At 37.0% G+C, this 19,255-nt stretch overlaps 1 protein-coding gene across 2 annotated transcripts in view; it reads right to left on the bottom strand.

The window, feature by feature from the left end:
* Nucleotides 1-19,255, bottom strand: part of AK5 (adenylate kinase 5) — a 101,524-nt gene that overhangs the window by 58,292 nt on the left and 23,977 nt on the right. For both annotated transcript variants that reach the window (XM_037403787.1, XM_037403786.1), the window contains exon 6: nucleotides 18,287-18,478. In XM_037403787.1, the coding sequence (XP_037259684.1) occupies nucleotides 18,287-18,478 (192 nt within the window). The remainder of the gene's footprint in view (nucleotides 1-18,286; nucleotides 18,479-19,255) is intronic.

Below are 19,255 nucleotides of genomic sequence, written 5' to 3'. Positions count from 1 at the left end.
TGCATTAGTTCACATAGTCTTTAAGGGACACAATTTGCGTGTTTGTTCTGGGTTATCTGACTTGTCAACCTCTACAAGTAATTTTTCAAACTATAAATACAGCCAACATCTCTACATATAAACTCTCTATGATATTCACTTTGCAAATGATTGAAAACTTGAACCTTGACATGCATTACATCTGTCCAGCAGCTTCTATACCAACACGTTAATTCTTTTTGAAGATTAATTAAAAACAAAGAGATGCTTTAGCACATGTACATACAGAGATGTTTTCTACCTTGAAAGCATAAGCACTTTTTCTTATTTTAAATTACATGCATTCCACCATTGGAGTAATTTTCACTATGCATTTACTTTTTAAAGGAAATTGCCTTTAAAGAGGCAAATGGTATTACAAAAAAACCCCAGAACAGTCAAGCATCAAGACAGATCACTACTGAAGAACTTAAATGGAAAACTGAATTACAGTCTGAGCTAGGAGATGCTCCATGATATATTTGTTACTCTGTTCCTGTAGAACCCAGGAAAACATAAAGCCTGAGGGAGAGATCATCTTACTCTCACCTCTGCTGGGTCTAGAATAAATTGTTCGATTTTTGCTTTAACGCAGCTAACCCTAAAGGAAAGGAAAAGACATTACTGATTACAGAGTCAGGTATCATTGGATGCTGTCCAAATCCTCATACAGCTTTAACAGCCCTCTGTGTCTTAGCTTGCAATATCCTTTCTTTCCTTTTACGTTATTGGAGCTCACTGTGATACTGCAATTATGAAACATCAATGTAAAATTCAGTATCCTGAAACCTAGACAAAGGGCAGAACAGTACAAACAAGTTGCATGAAGCTCAGTCAGTAACAGTCATAGTTCTCAGTTTGTTACATACTAGTCAGTGATGTTTCAGGAAGACCTAGAATTACCCAACTCTTCCCCAAATGCCTTTGCTTTTCATCCCTCAGCAATAATGCTTGTCCTCCAGTAGTTTTTCTTCCCCCTTTATCTAGGAAGACTTCTGATAGGACTTGGAAGTGTCCTTGTTCTTCAGAAGTTCCTGGGAGTTCACCCTATTTCATATAAACCAAGAGACTCTTTGGGAATAAACCAGTTAAGGACCAGTTGCTACAGCATAATTCCCCTATTCCCTCCAGTACCACATGAGAAAAGTACTGGAATGTTCCCATCCCCAGAGCTTCCAGTTCAGTGAAACAGCTTTGATTACTAATGTGTTCAAATAAATTCTTTCCTCAATACCTTTCATTTATAATATTGAGTGCAACAGTACCTTCTCAGAGGGAATGAGTTACAGTAACCAATATCTTTGTGTGTAGAAAGATTTTTCCTGAATGAGGTGTAAAAAATATGTTTTCCCCTGCCTGCCCTGCTCTTGGAGCTCCCATGTCACTGTCCTTTTGTTTGAAACAAAACCAAATTGTTTTCTAGCATCAGCTCCCACAGGATGTATGGATTGCAGACAGGCACTCCAAATAAATATATAGTAGCACTGGTTTCCCAGAAAAGGTCCCTCCAAGCAACAACTGTAATTCAAATATGGCAACTAAAACAAATCTTAGAAAAACTCAGAAATAAAATAAGTTTCTTCCTATAAATACTGTTTTCTTCCAGTGATAGTTTGCACTTTGCTTCAATGAAAAGCATTGATACTGCTGCCAAATACACCAACTATTTCCCTTTCAAGATCAATAGCATTTCTCCTGTTGGCTCTTGTGGCAGAGATTTTAAATGAAAAAATATGAAAATATTCTAGGCATGTCTTTTACCATTAGATGATGTCCTAATGACTATTACCAAAAATACAGTTTTTGCCTATGTATCATCACGGTTTTCTAAGGAAGAATGCTACCAACTGAAAGCTAACAAGAAAAGTGCTGTGTTAATTTCAACTGCAAATCTAACTAGTTAATAAAGCATGAGAACTAATGACTCGGGTGCAAGTACAAGCATAATGTATACCACAGGCTTAAACGTTAGCTGCTGGGGGGGGGGGGGGGGGGGTGTGTCTTTGCAAAATTTGCATTTACTTCAGGACGTAATGTGACATTTGCAGGTGTCTAAAATCTTAGCAATATAGATAATTTCATCTGCAATAGCTGTAGTTATTTGAGGTGGAATTTCAGACTGTAATAAGCAGAACATTTGAAAAATCATTAGCTTTTCTGTCGTCCTTGGAAGACAAAAATTTACTTCCCAGCTAAACAGTTCCTGTATATTTAAATAAATTCTGACCCGGGATACGCAGTGTTTCCAGTGGTGGTCTCTATATTAACAAACTTTGTAAATGCAATTGGAATCCTTGCTAATAAGCCCTCCCTTGGCCATCTTGAGCTGGAGAGTGCTAAATTTTGATGAAATAAATTATTTATCTCTGGAAGCATAAGTCATGCCAGACTTAGGATAATATTCAGCAACTGTCAGTTTGAGTTCAGGATGGGCTCATAAAAACAACTTCCAATTGTGCTGCCTCAGGAAGGACAAGAATTTTTTTCCTGCAGCAAGAAGTGAGCCATTGCTATTTTAACTTCTGCACCAGAAAGTTCTGTTTCGCTGTCTAAATTATTGGAGCATGTTGTTTCAGAGCACAAAGGAGACTATTTGATTTATAAATGAAAGCTGGCAAGTTGAGGAGATACTGACAGAAACTATTGCTTTAGTCATCACGGAATATGACATTCTTGCATCTAGTATGTATTTTTTGGAAACAAATGTAGGAGAAAATCCCATGTGATTAAGTAGGCTGAAAGCATTTTTTAAATATCATAAAAAAGTGGATGAGGTGGAATAGATTGACATAATTTAACTTTTCAAAAGCTTTTGACAGTACTTCTACCCAGAAGCTATTAAATGAAACATAATTTTAGGGAAGCACTAAGTAACATAATGGATTTATTAAAAAAAAAAAGCATGAGAAATGTCCAAGGGATGTGTTGTCAACAAGCTGTACAGAGACCGGCCACTATATTGATTGAGGAAACAGAAAGTACAAATCAGAAGACTGGAGCAGCTCACTTACCCTGACTAGGGAAATGAGGTCTAAGAAGGGACAGGGATATTGCCAAGAAAAGCATGTAATCATACTATCATAGAATGGTTTGGGTTGAAGCAGACCTTAAAGATCACCTAGTTCCAAGCCCTCTCCCCTGGGCAAGGACACCTTCCACCAGACCAGGCTGCTCCAAGCCCCATCCAGCCTGGCCTTGAGCACTGCCATGGATGGGGCAGCCACAGCTTCTCCGGGAAACCTGTGCCAAGTCTCACCACCCTCACAGGAAAGAATTTCTTCCTAATATCTAGTTTAAAGCCATTACCCTTTGTCCTATCGCTACATGCCCTTATAGAAAGTCCCTCTCCAGCTTTCCTGTAGACCCTCGTTAGGTACTGGAAAGCTGTTAGAAGGTCTCCCTGGAGCCTTCTCCAGGCTAAACAACCCCAACTCTCTCAGTCTGTCTTCATAGGAGAGGTGCTCCAGCCCTCTGATCACCTTCATGGCCCTCCTCTGGACTCACTCCAACAGGTCCATGTCCTCCTTATGTTGGGGGCCCCAGACCTGAATCACTCCAGGTGGAGTCTCACAAGAGCCGAGCAGAGTGGAGTGGAGAATCACTTCCTTCAACCTGCTGACCACACTTCTTGGGATGCAGCCGAGGATACAGTTGGCTTTCTGGGCTGCCAGAAAGCAGAAAGACGTTGCCAGGTCATGTTGAGCCTCTTGTCCACCAACATTCCCAAGTCCTCCTCAGGGCTGCTCTCAGTCTCCACCCAACAAAGGTGCTTTATTTGTGCTTGGGATTGTCCCAACCCCCAAACGGAAAAATGTCTTAAACTGTAGTGTGTATTGCTGGAGAAAGATGAAAAAAACACCCCAAAGATGAAAAAAACACCCAAAAAAAGACCAAAATGAAGTCTCCATAACCTTGCTTTTAACATAATTTTATAACTTTACCTTTCGCTGTCCACTACCTGTTTGTTTGAAGTTACAGACTAAGTGAGTTACAGAATACTTGAAACACCAACACTTGAGGTGTAATACCATGGTATTAATACATTGTTGAGGTATCAATTGAAAAAGCAAACCAAACACCCTATATTGAGTATTTATACAACATTATCTATAAAAACTGTTATAATTGACCATTGCTTCAATTTACACAGAAAATTCAAACTTTTGATATACTAAAGAAGAATATGCCCCTTTACACTTACTAAATGGTAATTATTTTACGAACTGGGTTGTTTTTTCGGTATTAAAGTAGCTTCTGGCTAGTGTTCTCCATTACTGCAGTTCCTTCACCACTGTTCTGTTTTTCTGTTGGATGAGACTACATCATGGCACTTCTAACACTATGGTTGTTTTCAGTGTCACCTTGTGAAAGAGCAGACAAATATCTGTGAAGCTTCTACCTTTCCATTTCCTGTGTAGTGCTAGTATGGGGTTTTTTCTGACTGTTTCAACCCTTGATTATTTTAGCAAAATAATCTGTCTTACAGCTGTGCAGTTATACTGATTTCTACTAGGATTCTGGCAAAATATGGGCAGCAAATTACAAACTTGTTTTCAAAGTATCTGCTTGCATAATACAAGTCAGCTTAAAGTGTACAGAAGTTGTACCTCTTTCAACTGTCACCAGTGTTGTCGTACTGACTAGAACTCAAATGGTGACTAGAATACATATTTAGAACATCTAGCAATTATCCATTGTTTTTTATTTACCTTCGTATAACAAATGTTTCATTTATATTTGCCTTTTATTCTTAAAATTTTACTGTTGATAAAAGTATTATCAAAACCATTCATGTTATCCAGACAGAGTGAATGGCATAGGTTCTGACACACTTATGGACCCTGGAAAAGAGGTGTGGTTTGGATTCAGGATAGGCTTTAGGAGAAAACACTGATTTGATTATATTTTCTGCTTCTGAACAGTTAAGGAACAGCTATACAATTATGACTAAGAATTAATGCATGTTTATGTTAGTGGTTAAAAACTACTTCAGTACAAGCTTATGGAAGCACTGTTAAAAGTAATTCAAATTGTAAACGGGTATTCTTGCATGCTTCCAAGTCATGAAAATATAAATATATATATATATATGAAAAATTCTAAAATTATCTATAGTTCATATCGGCCAAGATATTCTAAAAAAGTTGCAATGTGAATGCATATAAGCAACTTAGTCTTTATTTTTAATACATTCAGTAAATGAAGGAAGTGTCAAGATTCCACTTATAGGGGTAGAACAAATTTATTAATAAGTTTTAACTGATTCCCTGATGTGAACTCAATCCGCTCTTACCTTACATAATGAAGATCCTGGGCACTTGCTTGTGATTTAATTTGTAAAAGGTTTCCTACATACTCTTCTCTAAGCTGTACAACTTCTGTAAACACATAGATAGTCACTGAGGTAGAGAGTGACTCTTTCTACATAGTTATGTCCCATCCTTACTCCAGTGAATAAACTATTGCAACTTCCTATCCCTGTTTAAGACATTTTTATTTGTTCTTTTTCATCCTCAAGCTAAATCATGCGCTTGAAAAAGGTTAGATTTAGGTCTTGATTTATGAGTCAAATGTCAGTCATTTTCCAGTAAATCTTTTTTCAGGGCTTTTTTTTTTTTTAAAAAAAAAAACAAGCCACAACAAAACCCACAAAGTTTACCATGCTTGTGCAATTCACAGGGAAAAAGGAATTTTGCAATTTTGTTTGAACTTTGCTCAATGCAAAAAGAGCAACTGTAACCTTTAACTTAAAGAATAATTAAAATTTATAAGGTATGATATCAGAACGGGCTTATAACAAATTGTTGTGCAGCCTGAATAAGAAGCTATCAAATAAACTCTGTTTAAAGTTCTCTCTAACACAACTGGTTGTTAAGCTAAGGGTTTTAGTAGAGACATCCTTCCAAGAAACACTGACATGGTCTCTGTTACCAAGTCCCCACCTAACCTATAAGAGAATATCCAGATATGTTTAACTTATTCTGTATTACACTCACCCTGCTAAATTCAGTGATTTTTCTGAGGAGTGGTCTCTAGGCTGTAGTTCAAGTATATAATTGTGGCAGTGTATTCCCCCTCCCCTCCTGACCTTTGTTTCTATGGCAATGCTCAAGTGATAGCCACCTGTGGTGGTCAAAATGGATGTGTTTGGTCAGGATGGCTGTATCTGACTCAGAGTGAATTTGGGGGAGACAGATAATAACACAATAGACAAGGGCTAATTTGAACAATGTGCCCACCTAACAGTGCTGGTCAAGGTCTGACTCAAGCCAAGTTTGAAAAAAGCTAACTTCTGTAGTCGGTATGCAAAAATGACTGAGTCAATTAATAGTGGACAGCCCAGAGCCCGCTGAGCTTTCCTGCATGGCAGCAGGCTGCGTGCCAGGATCTCCCCTAGAGTAGGGATGCCTCTGAAGGTTACTTTTTCAGGCTGAGAGACTCCTTGCTGCAATAGATTCTTGGTAAGTGATTCATAGCATGCTAAACTTCAAAATGTTAGCCAAGTGGTATAAAGGATTGATTGTGCACATATAATCCTTTAGATCTAAACCACTGACCAAGTCTGAGACTAAGTCTGGATCTAGTTGCACCTAATCTTCCCTCTGAGGAGGAGTTTAGAATGCAAGAGGGTCTTTTCTGAACCACATGACTCAATGGGAGGGTCTCCCATACAGTTCCGTCTGGCCCTGTCCTCTGTGCAGTAAATATCAAGGGTACCTTGCCATCAAATCTTGTTAAACCACTGTCACATTTACTATCAAACTTTGGTAAATTGCTGTTTCATACCAATAAACATATTGGTACTTTTCCCTTACAAGCAAAGTGTGTCACTCCATCCACGACAATAATGAACAGTTCTTCAAACCAAACTCGTTTCAGAATTCACATGGCTCCTGACCTTCTTTCTAAAGTTCAAGAGATACGAGAGAACGTGAATTGCATAAATTAAGAAAAGCCTTTATTCACAGTACTGAAATTGAGCTCATTTGTGTCTTGCACCCCATGAACAGGGTCAGAGATGAAAGCTAAAGTACCCACAAAAACTTTAATGGCCATTACAGCAGACTGAGGCGACATACAGCCTGAAGGACAGCAGAAATAATGTTCTCATAAAAGAAACAGAAATGAGCTGCCTTGGGTTTGTGTGAATCTATATTATATAGAATCTACATAGTAAAATTCTTGCAATAAGGTGCAGACACAAAAATGATTACTGGATTATTTTTTTTTTCAGTATATTAAGGACTGATAAATTTAATAAGCAACTTGACTAAAAACTGTATGTCCCACATTCTAGGTTCCCTTTAGTAAGGACTCTACAGTTACACAGAAGTCTGTTCTTTTTAGTGGAGCAGACCAAAAAAGCACAGAAGGCAGGACACAGTAGGCAACTAGAGGAAAGTATATTTTTAAATTGCCTAATTGGCACCTTGCAGTGGTAGGAGAGGTAGATGACTTCGGCATTACAAAAACTGTATTATTACCAAAACACTATGGATGGTAGAATGCAAGAAAAGACAAGACTTTACATGCCGGACAGAGCAAAAAATTTTGAAGTACTGGTACTGAAAACTTGAATGTGAAGCTTCAATTTGACATTTTGGTTAAAGACAGGAGGAGAAATCTAGCGGAAGATATAAATGAAAAAATGCAAAGATCTGCCTAAATCCAATATAATTTAAGAAATACTTTTAACAAAATGGATCAAGGGGTAACATATGTATGAACAATCCTAGATACATAAATAAATGATCAGAGCATGTTACATTGAAAAGATGCCACATTTTACACATTAAGTCCTCTGTTTGCTATGCCGTGACTGGCACGAATGACTGAAAAGAGATTAACGACTGAGAATGGTGACAACAGTTCTTACTTCACAGAAAATTACAATGATAACTGTGATTGCAGTATTATGGTCATGTCTTGTGAGGCCTCTTTTTGCATTTTATTATTTAAGTAGACTACTGAATTGCAGTATATGATATAGTGACAACGAAGTGGACAGATTAGCTATATTCACTGGCCATTAATGAAATAAACTGCATCCTGTATCAGATGGAAAGGTACAGGTGTTACCCCTGGGAGTAGGAAAGATGATAACTGTGCAAAAGGACAAAGGAAACATGCTTAGTTATAGCAAAGACAAAGTGCAGAAGATTCACAGGAGATTCTTTGCCAAGAATTTTAGGTTATGTCTACATGATATAAGGAAACGCTGTGCAGAGATGTTTGTGCTAACACTAAATGATGTACCACAGTCACAAGAACAAAATAGCCATTCTTAGTGACTACCTGATGTGTAAATATCAGTGAATTTAAGAAGCAAGGATATATTGCTTCAGTGAAGTGCTAAGTTAACACAATAGCAGTGTTTCCTAATTCTGAAGTATTTCACACAGTTCTTCAAAGCACTTCAATGCTTGGTGGATATTCTTTAATTCTATTAGAAATAAAATAATTCCTCCAAAGAGCTATGAGAAATATTCAAAAGGATATTATGCAAAGGAGATACGTGATATGTTCCCTGAGTCACACAATGGATGAGTAGCTTTTCAGCTTTCTCAGTTCTTCACCAACACTGTAGCTGCAGGTCTTGGTGAGCCTAAATGCTAAAATAAGACTCCAGAACACTAGAGAAAAATGCCACAACAGGTCCAGAAGATTAACTACATCAGACTTTCTGCTGACAGTCTGAGCATCTCTTCTTCATTTTGATACTTAAATGGCTTCCATCATTACAATACCTAAGCATTCCCAAATGTGAATAAATTTATCTTTATGATGCATTAAAAAATAAGAAAGTGTAATTTTTTAATAAGTCTCCCCTCTCTTTCATGTACTACTACTACTATAGGAAAGGAGGAACAGGAGCAAATGCTTGAATAAGTTCAGAATGATACTAGATTGTATGACTAGAGGTTAGTTCACTCAGTCTTGTTTCACCCATTTGAATCAATGGCTGATATCAGAACAAATATTCAGTTGGTATGTGCATAAGGGAACAGAAATATTTAACAATAGATAATGATACCAACTTCAGATTCAGGAAATAAGGATGTTTAATACTGAAATTGTAGGGCACAAGCCACCAGATGTAATAATATTTTATTAGGACTGTGAGAGTGAGAGCTGAAACACTGTCCTGATTCTACTGATGTGGCAACTTGCATGAGTTGATATCCAAAATGTTTCATCAAATGGCAGCAAAATGATTTTGCCATAAAATTGGGAAGTCACTGACTATAAATTTTCACAGGTAAGATCCACCAGTGGTAATCAAAGCTGGAAATCACTAATGGAACTTTTGGTAAGAAAGTGGTATCTCAACATTTACAGCAAAGCATGGCTGAAATGCAGCTTTGGTGTTTCTGCTGGATGTTCACAAAATCAGGTGTGGTATAGGAAAGGAAAGTTTGCTTAAGGATGCCAAGTATTCCTTATTCAATACAAAAGGACTTCCCAGAGACAAGGTATTTTTTCCAAGCTGGTTTCTTAACATGTCTCCTCTAAGTAAGAAAAATAATCTTTAAGACTCACTTTAACTACAAAAACGAAATCAGAAGCCAGTATTCACCCAAAGGACACAGCTTAATTACCTTAAGATGAACTGTTTAAAAAAGCTTGAAGAATAAGTAGGGTATGTTATTTTAAATATCTCTTACAGTTCATTTCTCTGCATGATAACTTGGCTTAATTACTTATCTCAGCTTTAGCTTCAGATCTGTAAAAACTCTCGCTGTTAATTTTAAATATTTATCAGCTTTCACAGTGCCACAAATGTATAAAATCTGGGATAGTATGGCTGTCCAAAACAGCATTCCCTCTTTCTTTTTGGAGGTCCTAAACCAGCTTGGCCCATGCACTCATCAATGGCTAATTCTATTGCCAGACTTGTCAAAGTCTATTTCTTTTTTCAAAGTCTGCTTTTCATTCAAGCTACTGGGTGTACAAGGGGCAGGGCAGATTTTAAAAAGCTGGTATTTACTTAAGTCATCCTGCTTCCAAAGTTAGAAAAGAACATAGTATTGCACCAATGCTGTTCACCTCAGCAAAGAATTCCCACCCTCAGGGTTTCTCTGTACATGGTTGCATATACACGGATGGCAAGTTTCCAAGCTTGGTCATTCTCTGGCAGACATTATATTTCTGATATACTTAACTTGTTGACATAAATCATATAAACAGAGACTGAAAATATTTTGAAGCTTGTAAAGTGTATATTGTGCACATGCTTCCACCTATGCACAAATTACTCATCTATCCTTCCCTTATAAAATGTGTGTATATTTACAAAGGTTGTTTAGACACATTTGTACATAAATTTCATGTATATACCTTCTTTTGCGTGTTCTTCAAAATATATCAAAAAATAGTAACACTTAATTAGTGTTGAGATACAGCCTAAAACTTAGCAGCAGTGAGAGCATGCATAAACTTTCTCTAGTTCAGCAGTTCCACAGGAAGAAGTTCCAGGTTCTTTCTCATATCCCAGTTTTTCTGCAGGAGAGATAGAGACCCTTAATTTGCAATGACAGCCGGCTGACTTTCTGTGTTTGCAGAGATCTGGTTACCTGTTCTAGGCTTCAACTTAGCTTTCATGCTTTGAATCATTCACCAAAACACAAAAAAAGTGATAGTGATTATCTCGTATCCCACATCTCATTTTATCAATGTTTAGATTTTTTTTTTTAATATTGTATAAGCATATACATTCATGAAGCCAGATAAAGACTTAGGAACCATGAAGCAAAAGAGGAAGACTCCTGAACCCCAAACAAAACCTCTGGTCTTGAGGTTCCTACAAATAGCTGCCTACATTCCTTGTTTGATTTGAAAAATTCTTAAAACATTGCAGTTTTGCTCCAGCTGACATTCAAACCTACCTGGGTTCCTCTCTACACCCCAACCAGAAGTACCCTGAAGAGCCAGTGTAGTATTATGTTAAAAGCATATCTAACACGCTCCTACAAGACTGTGCTCATGACTGCTCTGTTTTTAAAACTGAGAGGCACTTAAAAATACATTGATGGCATTGGGCCTATCAATGGGAAATCTCAGTTCAGTACCCTCTAAAAAGCAAAGCAAGTTCAAACCCACATCTGTGACTTGTAGGGAAAAAGGCTATGCCCAGATACAGATAAGGTTAGGTTCAAGTCAAACTATTCCTGCAGAGTCTGTATCACTTTGCAGCCAAAAATGCAAGATCCAAGGCATCAGATGGCACGTAAATGAGATCCTGAGCCTGCAAGAGAGAAGTGAGAGCATGCGGGGGAGGTGGTGGCTAACAGTCTCTATTCCTAGCATTACTTCAGGGAAGGGGGTGTGGGATTTTTTAAATTTTCTTTTTAAGGATTGTTTAATGCAAAACTGCATGGATGAGAGCAAATATCACCACCATAAAAACAAGAGCAGCTACTCATTCTGCATTCTGCCAATCCAGATGCACATTCCTCCACTGAGGAAATGATTCTTGCAGCTGGATTCTGGTTTGGGAGAGATGCCTGGCAGTGGCCGCCATCAGGACCTGGAAGCATCATAGAGGTTCAGATCATGCCTTTGCATAATGGGTGCTATCGATAAGATCTGGACTGACCTTGAGAACTGCTGAAAAGATGCAGGACCCACATTCTCTGGGGAGGATCACAATCAGAATCAAAGGAGGAACAAGTAACTGAAAGTACTTTGGAATCAGCATTCACACTAAATAAATAAATAAATAAAAAGCCCAAAGCAAACCCTCAAGTTGGACAGCTATATGATAGCACAGAAACTTTAGAAATTTATTATAACTGATATTTTTGTCAGTGTATTGGTAAGTCTAATAGCTAAAGTTCACATCAGTGTGCAATGCTACAGCAAAACCCCTTTTTTAACCAAATCAAGATAAAATTTATGTAACACAGTTCCGTGGGGAATTTTTCTGTGACAGTTGACAGCCACTAGGCTTGTTTGATGCTAATGAGGGCAGACAGCTATATAAGCTATTTCCCTCACCCACAACTATTTAACTTCTAAATTTGTGCTCAAAATCCATTTCCAGCTTCAGCTCCTTCTGGGTTCTCTTTACTTCTCTGACTAATCTGAATGTCATTCTAATGTTTTGCACAGGCATGGTAAATTCCCTAAAAGGACAAGTGAGATAATGAAGATATCAGTGAAATCAGCATTTTATGTCACAGGATGCTGTCCCGTTCTGGCTGTTTAAATAAGGTCCAGAGCCTTCTTTTGATGTTTAGCATTTCTGTCTCATGAAAGGCAGTCATTTTTAGGTTTGTTTTTTTTTTTTAAATACGCACAGACTTATTAACATAATGACGTTGACACTGAAGTATTGTGCTTACACAGAATTATTATAAATAAGGCAGACCAGGTCTACCCCTGTCTCCAGTGAGAGAAACTTCCGCTGCTAGGGCAATGAGCTCTAATTTTTTCTTCCGTCTAGACCAATGGATATGTTCTACAAAGAACAGCTAAGCTCTCCGAGAACAGCTTTAATAACTGAGACTGAAAGACTTTTGTAACCCAATGATCTCCGCTCCAATGACTATCCCAATATCTATGCCAGATTAGAGTCCAGATAAAGTGGAGATTTAGAGACCCTTTTCAAAATAACCAATAGCTGGGTGATGGGTATCACTGGGGTGGGAACAGCAGAGATTTAAAATCCATATGAACAAGGAGGAGTAGAGACTTGGAAGTTTAATTGCCTTTTCTTTTCTACGCAACTTCTCCTCTATCCTACCATCTTCCCACAATTAGTTTTGGTTTGATCCAAATAACTAGTTTCTGAAATACAGATTATCTGGAGATACAAGTCCTGCATGTTGTCTTTGTCTTCTCACCTCTGGCTATTTTTTCCTCAGATAAAAATGTAACAGCAATAACCACAGCATGGTCAAAATTTTTACTTTACCGAATATGGCTGATTGATACCAATGGCTTACTTTATAAAAATATGTAGCTGTGTTTTTTTCCTTGCATTTTCCTCAGTAAATTAGCAGTAAAAGAAGTACAACTCTAGTATTTTTCACTGTGTGGGCACCATGTACTATCCTCTGAATTCTCATTCCATTCTCTCCAGAATATAGCTCATCCCTGTGACTGAGAACAAATTAACGAATCAGTTGAGTGGAAAAAAACACATTTCTTGTAGGCAAAAAGGCTGCTTTCTGTGGGAGATTTTGTTTATAACTTCCAGTTAGGGACATTATGATACAAGTGCTACAATGGTTTGTTCATTATGGTCTACCATGCTGTATTGTGTTCTCTAAACTTCCCTGCAGTAGGATGAATTACATCTGATGGGATGTAAATGAAGAGGTTTTCTAGTTATAATATTTTTACATTGTAGTTAATTCAAAGGTCAGTAAATATGATTTCCTTGAGCTTTATCCTGCAGTTCTTCAGGGCTAGGTAGTTCACAGCAGCAGGTCTAATAATGATGAAATATATGTCCAGAAGAGAAATATATCTTGAAATTAACAAAACAATAAAACAATTTTCAGTTGAATTTTCCAGCTGATTCTTAAAGAACTCTTCTAATAGTAATCTTTCACAGCAAGTTCTCACCAGAAAACAAAGATGTGCTGGACTAGACCTTCAGCTAACACAAACGAGTTTTCTCCTGAAAAATAGTTTATCCAGGGGTAAGGAGGATTAACTTTTTTATTATTTTAACTCACAGCACAATTTTTAGAGCAAGCTAGCACTCTCTCAGGGCAGTAACCACACTAAAAACATTAAAGCACATTAGTTACACAGGGATTAGGCCTTTTTTCTTTCTTTACCCTACTTTTTCACAATTATATCATTAAAAAAACCAAGAGAAACTCTTGAAAATAAGTGTTAGAAAGTGAAATGATACTCCATCTCCAGGAGTACTATAGCCAAAACAACAAAATACCTAACAATGATTCTCATAGGTGAATGATTTCTTAATGCTTTTAAATTTTAATCCTTTTAATCATTTTAAACACCTCAGTATTTTTAATCAAATAGCAAGCACTGTCTAGAAGTTCGCATGCACAAACCCTTTTATTTTGGAGTTCTCTACTCATGGCCACACCTCAATAGTAGCCTTGGATTATTGGGCATGGTTGTGTATACATACCAATTGTCATGTCAGCACCTGAGACCAAATATAGAATATTCTAATAATACTAATCTAAATAATTGCTAGATGGCAGGAGGGATATGGGAATGGATTAAACTATTCAGAACTGAAGTCCTCTGCTAAACATTAGAGTACCTGCAGATCATCTAGGCATTTACATTTTTTACCTTCTATAATTTCATCTAATTAATATCTTCTCCACTCTGGTAATTTGTGGCTTAGTTATTATCTAGATAAACAATATATAATGTTCTAAGATTTAAAAGTTACTGATAAAATAAATGCAAGCATATGCATCTATTTATATACTCCATGTCCAACATTGTGATACCTATTACTATTGTCTTGATACCTTCTGAAATCAAATTCACCTCATGTAAAGTCAGGTTTTGATTTATTAGACCTACTGACAAGATTGCTAAAGAGAATCTTAAACACAGACTGTGTGTTCACAAAAATATCAGATATTTACTTCTCTTTCTTAATTATAATGAAGTTTACAGGTCTGTTCAATTTGAACAACAATTCAAAATCTTGGATAGTCCAACTTCATTATTCCAAAGAAGGAGTTTTCCAGAAAGGACAGAGTTATATCTTCCCGACTCTTAGATGTACTGTAGATGGGGCCCTCATTTCTTTCCTTGAAAACAGAAACCAGGATCAGACTCTGAGGGCAGACATACCATGCACATACTGAAAACATAAGGCATACAGAGCAGCAAACAAGTACAAGCTACGTATTGTATAAAATTATCAAAGACCAAGTGAAAAAAAAAATGAAGGACAAGAAACACACCTAAAGCAACCTAACCAGTAAGATCTGAAATTAAGAACGTGGGTTTTAATTCTATTAACAAAAATATGTCAAAATCAGTATGGAACAACTGCTGGAGCAGGAAAATTAATATTCTTTGGGAATTTAGATTTATCACTCATACAGTGTCTAACAGTAGACTATACATATAATGTCTCCTCATCAATCTTATCTAGTTAGATTTCAGTGAATTTTTCTTTTTTGGTCTGTTCATTGATGAAGAACAACATATTTAAGTAGATGTGTAAAACTGAGTTGTGGTTCTAAAATTGTAACTCCTCCTAAGACAAATGGTTCTGTTTCTTTTCCCTGAGTAGAATCATGATGCTGGATAGAAGAAGTGTCTGAGATTTAGAGATTTGAATAGCAGTGACAAGGTGCAGATAGGGATTTCAGAAAAATGCAGATATGGGGTTTTTCTTCCTAGTCAACACTGACCTTGCCTCAAGGATTCAGTCCTCTAGGAATTAAGCTAGTGTAATTCTACTTTATGCTGTTCTATTTCTTACACTGCTCTCATCCACATAATATTTCAGTGCCTTCCAAGTTCAACATTATGATCAGCAGGGTGCATGGGATTTTCTTTCTTGCTTCCTCCTTCTGTAGGGAAATAGCATGCACAAGTGCATCAAACGTATGTAGAAGTGTTAATACTACATGTGTATTATACAGATACACACTAGTAAAGGCAAGCTGAAGATAAAAGGCTTCCATCCAGAGAAGGTGGTGATGAAGACTGCAATGGTTCTTAGATCATATGGCTTTCTAAGAAAACTGTCTTATCCAGTGATGGAAGGCTATGAAAAATTGTAAGATTTTTTTTTTTTTCAAAAAAAAAAAAGAAAGCTCAAGTTCACCAGTGAAGAAGACAATGGGATCAAAGCCATTTGGAGTAAGAAAACAGACGTCTGTTATCTCCATTGATGTTTGCTTAAAGGAATAGGACAGGAAGTTGGCAGAGACATACTTAAATTTGCCATTGGAAGAGTGAATTTCCAACAGAATGAACATGTGAAAAATTACCTTGTCAGAACAATGTCAAAACTCTATAAATAAGCTGAACTATAAACTGAGCACTAAGAGAAGGAACAAATGGTGACAAAGTAACCATTTTTAAAAAACATTACTTTTAAATTTACAACTCACTCTAGTAGTTTGTAGTTTTCTATGTGGATTTATCCTAAGTTTCCTCTGTTTCAAGATCACGTGATTTTTAAAAATGTCCTTTTGTAGACATTTTCAGTTGCTGACTTGCTCTGGAGCATGCATGCCTTATCTCTTTTTCTCACTCTTTTCCCAGCTACTCCTTTTTCTCACTTATCCCCCACCAATTTAGCTGCTTTGGGCAACTGCAAAACGTATCTTCCATATGCAGTGAAATCCTTTGGAAACTAGGTCTGCCATACATCATCTTCATCATTTACAGAAACGGATCATTTTATCACTGGCTGTGAAATTACTTATGCATCTAACCCTCAGGGCTTGGCTATACTAATGCATCCTGGTTTTGCACCAAGCGAAATGCTACGACACTGTAGCAGCTGTAATGACAGGTGAACAACAGAGTCTGCCTTCCAAAGTCTAATTCTCTACACTGATGTAGAACTAGAGTAATTTCTAGATCACTATGAAATTATATTAACATACTTTGAGTAGACACCATATACTTAAGGAGAAAATTCAAATCTTACAGATTTTTTATATTAGAGACTTTTTGACATGTTGACAAGTCAGTATTTTCTGCATATGCTGTTTCCTTGTCTTGTAATCGATAGTAATATAATGTTCACATAGCATGTTACCATTTCCATACCCATCACAAACATCTGCTTTCTTCAAAAAGAAAAGAGATATCTAAAGTAAACATTGCAATTTAAATTATCTTTAGAACTCTCAAGAAACAGAGCTAAAAAGTAAAAGATAAATCCTCAACAGGAAAAACATCTGGTTTACAGGTCTTATCAGAGAGAAGTAATTCTATCCAATGTCCCATATGCTTTACCTACAAAGGTACATTTTTCCTGAAGAGCTAAGTACACTTTCTATACGAGGAGCACTTGTAGAGGGTATAGAAATGTCACAAAATACGCAGTTCTTCAATAATTAAGAACAACTTCCAAGAATTCAGTCCCTTCCTCCTTGTGAACAGAGTTAATCAAAATCCTCAACCAGAACAGGTACTCTCTGGAGAAAACAACACAATAATTTGCAGGGATTTGTATTCTGAAATTCAGAAAGGTGTTGAACTGCATTATTAGGGTTACCAACATCATTAGATGACTTTGCAATTAAGGATGCTTTGGCCTGTCATGAATCTGATCAGCACATAGAATGAGTCTTATTTGCCATGAGGAGAACATACAATCTGAACTACCTAGGTTATTTAGGCTATCAAAAAAAAAAAAAAATAGGCCATCTGCCATCTGTGCTCTCATGGTACCATATGTGGTACCAAGTTCTGTGAGCTATTACAACCATTACAAGACAAGTCTGTAATGTAGAACATGTCAATACTGCAACCATTATCAACTGTTCGTTGAATTTGTCATCATTAAGCACTTAAATACTTCAGCAGTACTTGCAAGCCCTACTTCCATAACATACTTCTGGCTTTATTAATGAATGCAGCTTTTGGTATCTTCTGTGTTTAGAGATAATTTCTCATGTCCCAAATATTGCAGAAATAACTATTCTTGCTGATATCCAAGTGGTCAATTTACATTGCCATTTTCTTGTCATCAAAATTTTTAACTGAAACATTAAAGCTTGTAGGAGACCACACCATATGGCATATTTAAACCATGATAAGATAACCTAAGGATTTATTATTTACTGGAGTCAGTCAACAGCCAGATCTATCTATTTCTTTGAAGAATCTGTATTGATTAAATCCAAGACAAGATGCACTTTCTGTTGGAATGTAATTGTTTTCTGCTTTCCTCCCCTCTCAAGACAACCATCCAAAAAGTACATTACTATTTGCTAGGGATGAAACTGCTGGCACCGGAATAGCAACCAGTGTTCCAAAGCAAGCTCTTCCTTCACACAAGTAATTTCTGAGCAAAGGGTTTGCATCTAGTTGGTGAAGCAATTCATGCTTGCAGCAAAGAATTGACATAGTGCTTACCGTGTCATCTACATGCACATTAATTCTGCTTGTTACTGCATTTTGCAGAAAATACTCTCTCAGCAAACTGGAAGTTTGCATTCAATAACCATGCTGTATACCTAAAACATAATTTGACTTGTCTAGCCTATCTTAAAGCAAAAGGTCCAAGAAGCCAAGTACAACCACAACAATTCCGGTTTCAGAGGTGTATATATACTAAAGGACTTACTGTGATGATTAGTCCTTTTTCCTGGAAATATTTAACCAACGGGACAGCATTCTGCTTGAAATTCATTAGTCTTCTTTGAGTGGCTTTCAGGTTATCATCAGGTCTGCCTTGCTGTTCAGCACGCTTCAGTAACCTTTCTTTCAGCCTTTGATTGGAACATGCCAGAAACACCACCAAATCTGGGGTACAAATCTGTGGAAAGAGCAATTCAAGAAGTCTGTGATTAAGCTGACTACCCAGCACAACAGGACTGAGCAATTCCATTATTAGGTGAAGCTCAGATACACTACTTCTGCGTAAGTTGGAACCTGATTGTCAAGTCATTCATTTTCTGTCGTTCTTTTTAAGGGAAATAGGAAGACTCAAGGAGGGGCTTGTTTATCTTATGTGAAGGTTAGTCAATTTGTTTCACCTGAGATGTTAAGGAAAAAGTTTAATGAAAAAATTTTACCTCACCCCAGAAACCTTCTTTAGACTACGTTCACCATTTGCATTACCAGAAAGTTCCTCTAGCTAAAATTAAAAATCTTTAAAACAAGCTAAATATAAATGTTTCATATTGTGCAGGAAAGTGGTTGTGTGGTTACCACCTAAAAAGCCTTTAAGTAAGGTGGTATTTAAAATCCAGTGGCCACTATGAAGCTAACTGATGCCTAGGACCAGGTGAAAATACACCTGGTTTCAAGATCCACAGTTTCTTGTAATTCTTTCTCTGTTTCTCTGAATCTTGTCCCAGTGTACTTTTCACGGGGTTAGGTGTGTTAGGCAAGAGGATTTTATTTTCTCCTATCCTTTTTGGTCTGTGTGGTGAGCAGTTTTATGTCACAACCATGCCTGCACTTAAAAGTTCAAGAATTACATCCTTACAGCAACAAGAAAAGAATTTTGTGGAAGTTTAGCTCTTTCCCAGTTAAATTCAAGTTGCCTTCATGGCTTTCAGTGTTCATAAATTTTGGTTACTCATGCTAT

Source organism: Falco rusticolus, chromosome 11 (genome assembly GCF_015220075.1).
Source record: "Falco rusticolus isolate bFalRus1 chromosome 11, bFalRus1.pri, whole genome shotgun sequence".
NCBI classification, from domain to species: domain Eukaryota; kingdom Metazoa; phylum Chordata; class Aves; order Falconiformes; family Falconidae; genus Falco; species Falco rusticolus.
This window is presented reverse-complemented; position numbering and strand designations above follow the sequence as displayed.